This window comes from Ranitomeya imitator, chromosome 4 (genome assembly GCF_032444005.1).
Source record: "Ranitomeya imitator isolate aRanImi1 chromosome 4, aRanImi1.pri, whole genome shotgun sequence".
Taxonomy (NCBI): Eukaryota; Metazoa; Chordata; class Amphibia; order Anura; family Dendrobatidae; genus Ranitomeya; species Ranitomeya imitator.
In genome coordinates this window covers 185,660,976-185,673,044 of record NC_091285.1, presented here as the reverse complement: position 1 = coordinate 185,673,044, position 12,069 = coordinate 185,660,976, and the positions used below count along the sequence as shown (strand labels likewise).

At 43.8% G+C, this 12,069-nt stretch overlaps 1 protein-coding gene across 1 annotated transcript in view; it reads left to right on the top strand.

Annotated features, from left to right (window-relative positions):
• FBXO38 (F-box protein 38) overlaps positions 1 to 12,069 on the top strand; it is a 114,084-nt gene that overhangs the window by 55,578 nt on the left and 46,437 nt on the right. Inside the window, exons 12-14 of the mRNA XM_069764172.1 lie at positions 1,454 to 1,685; positions 2,878 to 2,994; positions 4,962 to 5,144. Coding sequence (XP_069620273.1) covers positions 1,454 to 1,685; positions 2,878 to 2,994; positions 4,962 to 5,144 — 532 coding nt within the window. The remainder of the gene's footprint in view (positions 1 to 1,453; positions 1,686 to 2,877; positions 2,995 to 4,961; positions 5,145 to 12,069) is intronic.

Genomic DNA, 12,069 nt, shown 5'->3' with positions numbered 1-12,069 from the left:
GGCCGGCAGATTCGGCGGGCGCACTGTGCATGCGCCCGCCATTTTGCAAGATGGCGGCGCCCAGGGAGAAGACGGCCGGACGGACACCGGGAGGCCGGGTAAGTATAAGGGGGGGAGATTAGGGCACGGGGGGGGGCATCGGAGCACGGGGGGGGCATCGGAGCACGGAGGGGGGGCATCGGAGCATGGGGGGGTGGGATCGGGGCAGCCACACTCCGCCCACGCACTTCCGCCCGCTTCCCCGCACTTCCTGCTGCAGCGGTTCGGCACCACAAACCGCAATAAAACCCGCAGATATATTTTTGATCTGCGGGTTTGACCTCACAATGGAGGTCTATGGGTGCAGAACCGCTGCGGCTCCGAAAAAAGAAGTGACATGGTACTTCTTTTTTACCGCGGCTATTCAGCGCGGCTTTTTTTCCCCGATTCCCGCATCATGTGCACAGTGGTTCCTGTTTTCCATAGGGTACATTGTACTGTACCCTGCATGGAAAACAGCTGCGGAACCGCAGCGGCAAAAACGCTGCGGTTCCGCAGAAAAAAACGCACTGTGTGAACATGGCCTTTAGATTGAAACCAACTGATTTGTTCCCACTACATCCGCGTGAAATATATGTTTGTCATAGTACAATGAAATTACCTTCACGCAACATACTTCTTCCTCTTGGTAGAAGCAGGAGAGAATAGCTGAAATCTAAAGTGCTTCATATATGAAAAACATTTTATTAGTATACACAATTACAGGTAGAAAATGACATTAGAATAGTATAAAAAAGATGATCACAGCAAGCAGGGCTGGCAAAAATGAATGGTGTGAAAAGGTACCGCTTCATCATTGGAGTGGTATACATGAACAAGTGAAACGCACGCCGGGGACACAGGTTTTTTTTCCTAGGCTGGCGTCTTGTTTGATGCCTTTTATTGGTATGTTCTTTCTGACTAGTATATCCATACTTATTTACAGAGATTTGTCCACCACATGTTGGGGACTATGATGTTTAGCATATCTTAGACTTACTGTACTTGTAAGGACTTGTGCATTGTCTTTGGTTACTATGTTAAGACTTTCTAATGTTTTTTTGTGTCTTTTTCACAAGATCTTTTAGCACCAGACATTGACAGCCCTGCTTGCTGTGATCATCTTTTATATACTGTTCTTATGTCGTTTTCTACCTGTAATTGTGTATACAAATAATGTTTTTCATATGTGAAGCACTGTAGACTTAAGCTTTTCTCTTCTGTTTCTAATAACTTCCTATATGAAGTTGCTTCCTGGCTCCATTAGGGCAAACTTGCAGTTGTCCTCACATGACCATATTGCTATGATTACTTTGCACCTATTGGATTTCAGTTTAATAATTCTTCCTCTTGGTGCAGGGGTTAAATAGCTGGTATTAGATCTGTTGTACCGATTTTAGAGGATGCATACCCTAAGGACGCTTTCTATTTCTAGGGCTGTGCTCGTGTAGGTCTTAGTGCTGGAACGGGTATCGGAGTGTCATCAGCCCTCGTGAGCAATCAGAACTCTAACAATGAGAATGAAAATAACAACCACCAGAATAACAACCTGCAACAAAATAATCAACCGCCGCAAAATATTCCACCACCACAACATGAGGAGGGACATGAGGATCCTGATGTCCGAGCAGAGAACCATGTAGAGGAACAGCATATAGCTGCTGAAGGTGGGACATACCTTTTTACTAAAAAAAAAACAAGACCTTGTCTGATGTAATATTCCACAATAGAATTAGCATTCTGCCAAAATGTTTTAAGTGTTTAAAGTCGGAAGTCTCCACTTAGACGTCTTACCTATTTTATCGCATATCCTCCTCTGAGACTTCTACCTATGTTGACAGCTGGGGTTCCCCATCTAGCGACCATGAACTGTGAAGAGCTGGTTCCACATGGGTGACTCTTTCCATTGTCTGTTTTTATTTTTTGTAGTTTTCTCTGATTATCCATAAAATGATCTTGAATTATTAAGTAAATTAGGATGTTTGGTGCACCCTTGCTATGACCAAGCTCTCTGCATAGTTCCGCCGTTGTTGAATGACAGCGCTCTTGTCCATAGTGAATACCTCCTGAAATGACAACACATCTGTGCTCGCACAGTTTTGGGGATAACGGGTTCATGACAGCTCATAAAAGAATGATATGGACAGTTTGGCTTTTTCTTGTTGACTTCTTTTTAATCCTTCAGATTTGACCTCCCGTACGTTTTTCCTACATTTGGTTAAAGGAACCCTGCCGCAAGATTCATATAGACATATGGTTCGGGCATCATGAATCAGACTATCTGCGCGACTTCAGCCTTTTAGGTCTCTCTCTGAAACCCTGCTGTATTTTAGTGGAAACAATGTGAAAAGTCATCTGATCTGGCAGCTATAGGGATAAAAGTCAGTAGAGGGTATGTCGCTCACCAGAAAATCCTTTGACCTGACCGGTCAATGTAGGTGAGGAACACAGCCACCCGTCGGCTGGGTGTCTGATTAGCCCAAAGAGAAAAGAAAAAGAAGTAATGCTGGATCCTTGACATAAAAATATCCTTGTTTTTATTTGAAAATCATTTTAAAAAATCACATTAGTCAGTAACTGGGTGACGCGTTTCGGCAAGAGCCTTAGTCGTAACTTGTTAGGAAAACCCTTAACAGGCCACAATTCACATTACAACTGCTGGGCAGCTGCGCATAGAAACATTGATCGTATATATCATGATTGTATTTCAATTTTTACTAATACAAAAAGTTGGTAATGTGCTATATATCTACATACATTTTTTAGCCAAGAGAAAAGATGAGGACATGCACGTCTGTATGTGGAATGCATTCACTTACATTTTGCAGTGTTCATTTACCATGTGCTTACGTTTTGTAGCTCTAAATGACATGGAAGATATTCCACAAGATGAACTTAGACCGGCTGCTCAAGACAATGAAGTGGCAGGCCCAGATTTGGCTGTTTTACCAATGGATGCGGATGAGGAACGAGCAGGTTGTTCTATTAATAATGTCCTGATTATTTTCCATTTTGCTCCATGATGTTCACATATGTTTTATGTTGAATTCATGTAAAACATGAAGTGGTTCTATTGAAACGAACAACCACATATATTTTTAAAAAAGTTTGCATGGGGTATTTGGTGCATATATGTGTATCATATCCTTTAGTTGTATTTATATTCTTTGGGAGTGACCACACTATTAAAATACCGTGTCCCACGAACAAAGTACATTGTAATCAACAGATGTTGGTGTAATAAGAATTTCCGCATTTGGATTTGCTTAACTAATCTTTTATATATGCCTCTCCTATGTACTGTGATTTGCTGTGTCCCACCATGCAGGGCTGCTCTAGTTGATGGTCAGCACTTAAACACAGATCCTAGCCAGGGAGGATAGCATAAGTCACTTATGATAAGTAAATATACAGATGACAAAGCAGAGGGGTTCTCAACTGCTTCATTCTGTGATGTAACACACTTCCCTTCCTGCTTTATCACAGGAGCCTGTATTTCTGCTGAGTCTCGAGCCCTCTGAGCTCACCATAATTTAGATCAGTGATGTCAAAGCTCCTGCGGCACTGTGCTCGTGTGGCACTAACTTGATTTATGATGAGCTCACAGGCCGGGTGACGCAGGAGAAACACCCACTCCTGTGATTTTCTCAGGGAGAGAAATGTTACCTCACAGAAAGCAGCGGCTGTGAGAGATGTAGTATACACCAACTATGAACTGGAGCAGCTTTTCATGGCTACACAACGCAGATAACCGTACACAACACATTTATAAGGATATATCTGCACAGGAATGGTTTTTATTAACACATCCAATTGTGGAAATTATTTTTATTACAAGATCTATTGATTAAATTGCACTTTACCTGCTGGGGGAACTCCTTCAGAGTTGTTTCCGTATGTGAAATGTGATCGTATATGGCTATAAATTAAAGCGGGTCGCTCTGCAGCTCTTGTCACATTTGGGAGGCAAGGGAAAGCAGTAAATGGGACACAGAACTACACTGTCAATGAATAGGTATTCATTCTTAACATTTCTAACACTATCGATCCGATCTTTTAACCCCTTCACAACCTTTGACGTCATGGTCGTATAGGGGTTCCCGACCTTTGACATATGGGTACTTCATGGCAATTGTGCGGGGCATAGGAGCAGGGCCAGCTTGATCGCTGTTGGGAGCTCGGCTTAAGTTTTTGGATAGGATTTATTGGATCCTCAGTCGCATAGCTACCCTTCCCTTATCGGATACATCATCCTAAGTGCAATATAGGGATGCATCAGGGACGGATGATTTGGAAATGGGGGCGCCAATTGCATATTGTTAAGAGTGCCAACCCCTGTGGCAAGGGCCATTGTAGGGGGGATACAGGGGAAGTAATCATCTGACTTTACCTTTGCGTTCGTCCTTGAGTAAGTGCAACTTTACATTGTATCTTATAGGCTATATTATCATTATTTATTGCACCTAGGTCAGGTCCAAATTGAATAAAGATACAAGAAAGCCCTATATCTGGGGCATTGATCTCCACCACGAGACAAGAGTGAAGGGACACATTATGATTTGATGTATTGAATATAATCCAGTACCTCTGTGATAATCCTTGCTTGAATTACTACATTTTATTAGTGCACATTCACACAATTTTTGTCAGGATTTTTTTTAACTAATATAAAAAAGTAAAGTTTTAAGAGGATATTTATGTTAGTCACTCAGTCCAAGAGGAGAAAGAAGCGGATTTCTCTGATAAGATATATTACAAATTTTCTTATTTTCATGTGTATTATTGATTTGTAAAATAAAAATTGTTCTCTATGATTTAATTGGATTTTTGTTTTAATTTTTTATTAATGCGCATATTTTTTTCAAAACCTAGGTATTTATCTTGCCAAAATAGGTGCAAACCGTATTCACTGCTGCTCTTACACATCTGTACATGTTCTGCAGGTCCCAGTGGTTTACAGCCTGCTGTAAAAGCTGCACCAATAACCGTGCACGATTCTGATAGTGAGGATGAGGATGATTTAGGCAATGGCTCTAATGTCAGTACCGCCTCTGTCAGCAACTTGTCTTCTGAAGAAGGTAAAAGCTTTCAGTTGACAGACCCTCAGGACAGCACAAATGACGGTGGTGAGTATATAGTGCGGATATGAAACTTTACCTCTTTTATTCATATGCTGGTTACTGTTTTGGACCTGGCCATTGTTCTGCCAGTAGACATCTCGGTTGGCAGCTTCCACACAACTATGCAGTTATTCATAGGAACACATTTTTCTTTATCACTTCATTGGGAGGCACAGGTAACTACAGAGTGTGTGCTGCTGTCGCTAGGAGGCTGGAACTAGGCAAAAAAAATGAAAATAGCTCCTCCTCAGCAGTATACACCCACCGACAGGCACCAAGTACCTCAGTTTAAGCTTAGTGTCTGTAGGAGGCGAACCTGGATCTGATCCCAGATCCGCATTTGCCTTTGCAGGTTCCCTGTTTGTGTTTATTACTCCTTTCCCTTTGTTTTTCAGGTTCATCATTCTAGGGTAACGGTGTAATATCTCACCCTGTTTTCCCGCATGTATGTGATCGAGAAAGCAGTGTGGTGTCACCCACATCGCCCACTCACAGACCCGCAGGGAGGAGTTTATCCCCTGTAACCCTTATGGGTGTTTCATGGTGATTCCTGAGCCAGTCCTTGCCTTTTCCCATCCTCACCCCTCTCCTCGGAGAGGACTGAGGGGAAGAATGTGGTCACCAGTGGTGGGCTCCCCCCTTCTCGTAAGGGGTTGATGCTGTCTTCTGCACCATCTGGAGACGGTGCGGGAAGAAGGATCCCAGATGCCAGTGACCCTCTCCCAACAGAGGGCTCCTGAAGTGATCCTCATTTGCGAAGAGGAATCGTGGACCCACCTGCAAGTAATGTAGGTTTCTCCCCCACAGCAGCGCCTGAATTTCTTTGCTCTCTAGACATCTAGGATGTTTATCTCCACATCCCTGTTTGTGTGCAGCATCAGAGATTCCTTCAGTTTGCGATCCAGGAGGATCATTCAGTTCACTGCTTTTCCTTTCGGCCTGGCGTCTGCCCCCAGGGTGTTAACAATGGCCATGGCCGCAGTCATGGCCATCCTTCACTCCAAGGGGATCCTCATAATCCCTTACCTGGATGATCTCCTGATCAAAGGGCCTTCTCGCCGAGACTGCGACCAGAGTCTTCAGGACTCTCTGGACACTCTGGTCCATCTCAACTGGATTGTCTACCGAGAGAAATCCTCCCTGCTCCCAGCTCAGCCCCAGGTGTTCCTGGGTATGGAGTCCGACACAGCCCAGGCCCGTGTCTTCCTTTCAAAGGAGAAGTTTTCTTCTCTCTGCCAGGGGATCTGCTCTCTAAGGCGACTTCTGCACCTCAAGGTGAGGCAATCTCTGACTTGGTGGACGCTATCCGCCTCAGTCCTACGCGGAAGGTCCTTTCTCCCTCCCCAGTGGCAGATCATCACGACCAACGCCAGTCTCCTTGGTTGGGGAGCGGTCTTCCTTTATCACACAGCGCAGGGTCGCTGGAACGCACAGGAAGCCCTTCTCTCCATCAATCTCCTGGAGATCAGGGCAGTCTTTCTTGCTCTACTCCGCTGGCAGTCCCTCCTCGCAGGCAAGCTGATCCGCATTAAATCGGACAACGCCACCAAGGCGGGACTCGCAGCAAGCAGGTTATGACAGAGGTGACAAGGATTCTGCGATGGGCTGAACGTCACGTCCCTGCCTTATCAGCTGTTCACATTCTGGGGGTGGAAAATTGGGCCGGCGATTTTCTGAGTTGTTATGGCCACGCATCAGGCGAGTGGACCCTCAATCCTGCCGTCTTCAACCAAATTTGTCAGGGATGGGGCACTCCGGACATTGACCTCATGGTGTCTTGGATGAACCACAAGGTTCCTCTGTTCGTGGCCAGGTCCTGGGATCCGCTGGCCATCGGTTGCGATGCCCTAGTGGTCCCAGTTTCAGCTGCCTTATCTTTTTCCGCCTCTCCCCTTGAATCTGAGGGTCGTGGAAAAGATAAAGACAGAAGGGATTCCCGTAATCCTGATAGCTCCGGACTGGCCAAGACATCCTTGGTATGCGGAGCTGGTAAACATGCTCTTGGACCCCCTCTGGAGGCTTCCAGACCGTCCAGACCTTCTCTCACAAGGCTCTCTCTACCACCAGAGTTCTCAGTCTGAGTTTAATGGCATGGCCGTTGAGGCCGCAGTCCTAAAGGAGGCTGGTTTTTCTCACCAGGTCATTCAAACCATGATTAGGGTGAGAAAACCAGCATCCTCGCGCATTTACCTCAGATATTGGAAGGCCTTCTTCCGGTGGTGCGAGGAGAACAACTTGTTTCCAATGTCCTTTTCCCTTCCTTCCATCCTTGGTTTCCCTCAAGCGGGTCTTGACTCACTCCGGTCTATCGCTCAGTACCCTCAAAGGTCAAGTTTCCACTCTGTCTATCCTCTTCCAGAGGGATCTGGCTTCCCGTTCCCAATTGAAGACCTTTCTTCAGGGTGTTGCCCTCCTGGCACTACCTTACCATCCTCCGATAGAACCATGGGATCTCAATCTTGTTCTCGATGCCCTCCAATGTGCACCTTTTGAGCCCATTCAAGAGATTTATTTTTCTTTCCTGTCATGGAAGGTGGCCTTCCTGATTGCCATTAAGTCTATCAGGAGGATTTCCAAGTTAGCATCTTTATCTTGTCGTTCTCCGTTCCTGATTCTACATCAGGACAAGGTAGTTCTCAGTCCTATTCCATCCTTTCTTCCCAAGGTGGTCTCTTCTTTTCACATCAATGAAGATATTGTCCTTCCATCTCTATGTCCCTCTTTGGTCCATCCCCTGGAGAAGTTCCTGCACAAGCTGAATTTGGTCAGAGCTATTAGAGTCTACCTCACAAGGACTGTTTCCTTTTGTCATTCCGATGCCCTATTTGTCATCTCTGAATGTCATTGTAAGGGGATTCCAGCTTCTAAGTCCACTATTGCCCGTTGGATTCATTCGGCGATATTTGAGGCTTACCGCGTTCAGGGCAAACAGCATCCTCCGTGAGTCAGGGCTCACTCCACCAGGGCCGTGGGGGCTTCTTCGGCTGTTCATCACCAGGTTTCGGCTTTACAGATATGCAAGGCCGCCACCTGGTCGTCCTTGCACACATTTGCGAGGTTTTACAGGGTTCATACCCATGGCTCGTCCAATGCAGGCTTGGGAGGAAGGTACTGCAGGCGGCGGTTGCACACTGGCCGACCTAAGTCCATTTTCTTTGCTTTCTTTCTGTTCCCACCCTTGGAACTGCTTTTGGACGTCCCATAGTTACCTGTGTCCCCCAATGAAGCTATAAAGAAAAAGTGATTTTTGGTACTCACCGTAAAATCTTTCTTAGAGCCTTCATTGGGGGGACACCGCACCCTCCCTAACTGTTTGTACCGCTTTTTGGGCCTAAGTGCCTTTGTTGTTGGGATGGTACATATGTTGAGTTCTCGTTGCTTCTCCTACTGCTTTTACACCAGCTGAGGTACTTGTTGCCTGTCGGTGGGTGTATACTGCTGGGGAGGAGCGATTTTTACTTTTTTTTTGCCTAGTGTCAGCCTCCTAGCAACAGCAGCATACACCCCATAGTTACCTGTGTACCCCTATGAAGGCTCCAAGAAAGAGATTTTATGGTGAGTAGCAAAAATCCCTCTTTTATTGTTTATGGGCTAAAACCTGCTTAAAGAACACCTCTACTCGTTGCATTAAAGTGGAATCCATTAGCAGTTTTGTTATGTAATCCGAGAACCGCATGGTGTAGGGGCAGACAGGCGGATTCCAGCGATATATCACTTACTGGACTGCTTGGTGTAGTTGTGATGGAATCCCTGTAGAATGAGCTGTGGTCAAAATGGTGAGTTGTGTATAGCCCTGCCCACACCACTGATTGGCAGCTTCCTGTATACACTGTGCATAGTCAGCAAGCTACCAATCAGTTGTAGGGTCGTGGTTACAAAGATTAGCTTGACTGTCCTGCATGTGAGACCTAGTCCTCCAGTGATCCACTTCTAATGAAGCACTGATTGTATTGAAACTACAGCAAGCTGCTTAGCAAGTGACACATCTCTTGGACCAGGATTTCTGCCTCTACATCATGCTCCTCTCAGTGTAAATGGCAAAAATCTGCTGACATATTCCCTTTAACTCCTTAACAACCGCCGATACGCCTTTTAACGGCGGTGGTTAAGGATCCTTATTCCTCAGCACCATTTTTTAAAGTTTAAAAAAAGCGGCGTTGAGGAATAAGAGTATAGCACTGCTATTCCAACTAACACGCTGCAGTATCTGACCCAGACAGGTTTGCTGCCAATCGGGGACAATTAAGCCCTTAAATACCTCTGTCATTTGCAACTGCCATATTTAAGTTGTAAAGTGTACAAAAGTTAAATAAAATATGTAAAAAACTAAGGAACACACAAAGTGCACACAAATCACGAAAATCCATTTTGCCACTCAAAACGCAGTGTTTGTGATAAAACAAAAATTACCAAAAATATGTTCACCTAATTGGTATCGCCGCATCCGGAACAACCTGTTGTATAAAATTGGCACGTTATTTATTCAGTATGGAGTATGCCGGAAAAAAATGTGATTAAAAAATAAAAAAAAACGCCAAAAATGTAGTTTTTTTGTTTATCGTAAAGTGAATAAAAAGTGATAGTCATATGTTAAATAAAAAAAAAAAAAAGGTATAACTAAAAAAACACCAAATCGTCCCACATAAAAACAAACCCTCATATGACACATTCGGCAAAGCAATAAAAAAGTTACAACTTTCAGGATATGATGAATCAAGAACAAATTCATTTTGCTAACATATTGTTTTTAGTCTAAAAATAGCAAAGCATAAACAAACAATATTAACCGTATATCGCTGTAATCGTACCAACACGATGAACAAAATTGGTCTGAACACTCTTACCGCATGGTGAACGGTGCAAAATATAAAAAATAGAAACCACTGAAATTGCTGTTTTTTTTGGTTAATTCTGTGTTTTGAAAATCTGAATAAAAAGCGATCAAAAAATATTATGTACCCGTAAATGGTACTAGAAAAAATCTGCAACTCGTCCCACAAAAAGTAAGCCCCATAAAGCTCTGTTCGTCAAAAAATATAAGTTACAGCTCTCAGAATGTGGAGGCCGAAAAAACTACTTTTTTTATTAAAAAAAAATAAATAAATAAAAGCATTTTTACTGTGTGGTAACTGCAAAATCTAAAAAAAAAATAAACCTAATAAATCTGGTATCGCTGGAATCGCACCAGCCCAAACAATAAATCTGCCTTATGACTGTTGAACCGTGCAAAAATAAAAATAACTATTCGTATACTGCTGTCTTTGTTCATTCTACCTCCCAAAAATTGGTATAAGGCTCGGTTCACAATTATCCTGCGCTCTCCGCTGAGCACTTACGACGGGTTTCCGTGTAATTTCCCCAAAACCTCGATTCACACACAACCCCGGATGGAAACACTCACTTTTGAGGACGCTGGAGTCACTTTAGACTGGTCTGTGTTCGTGCGGTTTTCCATCATTTTAGGCTTCTTTTTAATGCACAAGGGTGGACCACCACTGATCTCTACATGCCTAAAAAGATGGATACCACCGGAGCAGACACCAAGCGGAGTAAGAAGTCTGCTTCATGGTTGGAGGTTACGTTTGAATTGCCTTTTTGTGTGATTTACACAGAAACCTCATCATAACTGCTCAGCGTAGAACACAGGAATGTGATCCCATCCTTAAACTGGAAGCGATCGAAAAATATTATGTACCCCAAAATGTTACCAATAAAATCCTTAACTTATTCCCCACAAAACAAGCCACCACTCAGGTCACTGGAACTATAGATGGTTCCCACATTACTGGTAAATAAAAGTCTCTGGAAAAGCGACATGGCTCCCGTCCCCTCAAATAAAATCCAGTGAATTCTGCGCTCTAAATTGCCCCCCTCCTTCTGAGCCCCACTGTACCTAAACCACAGTGAGCGGCCACTTTTGGCTTTATTGTAGTGGGGAGAGAGCACTTAACAATTTACAGTGTGTGTGTGTGTCACCAAAAGCACAAGCTGGGTACAATGTATGGGGGAGCTACAATATATGGGGACACAATGTACCGGTACTAGACTGGAAGATTTGCAATCCTCCAGAAAATAAGCCTGGCTTGGATGTTACAAAATAGTCACTGCAGCCGTAGATGAATTCATTGACAGGTGCAGTTTCTACAATTGGGTCACTTTTGGAGTTTTTCTTCTGTTTTGGTACCTTTGGGGGCTCATCAAATGTCACCCATAAACTAATCTAGCAAAATCTGTGCTCCAAAAGCCAAATAGCGCTCCTTCTTTCTCAACCCTGACGTGGCCAAAAAGTAATTTCTGACAACATATGGGGCAACACGGCGTTCGGGAGAGATTGTGCAAAAATACGTATGGTCTAGTTTCACCTATTAACCCTTGGGTACCTGACAAATTTGAAGGAAATACAAAAATTACATTTTTACCACTAAAATGTCATATTCCACGTCTCAATGTTATAACATTATGTGAGGCACCTATGGGTTCAAAACACTAACTGCACCCCTATATGAATTCCCTGAGGGGACAAGTTTCCAAATTGAGGTCGGTTGTGTGGGGTTTCTGCTGTTTTCGCATGTCAGGGGCGACATGGCATTCATAATCTATCCCAGGCAAATAGAGCTCTTTCCTTTCGTAGCCCTGCCATGTGTCCAAGAGGAAGTTTTTGCCCACATATGGGGTATAGTCAAATTTAGCTACAAATTATGGGGTCCGTTTTCTCCTATTATACGTTGTGAAAATTACAAATTTGGGGCTAAAACAGTGTTTTTGTGAAAAAAATGAAAATTTTCATTATGACGACCAAATATCAAAATCTCTGTAGTATCTGTAGGTTTAAAATGCTCACTATACACCTAGATAAAATACTTGAGGGGTGTGGTTTCCAAAATGGATTAAAGGGAACCTGTCACCCCGAAAATCGCGGGTGAGGTAAGCC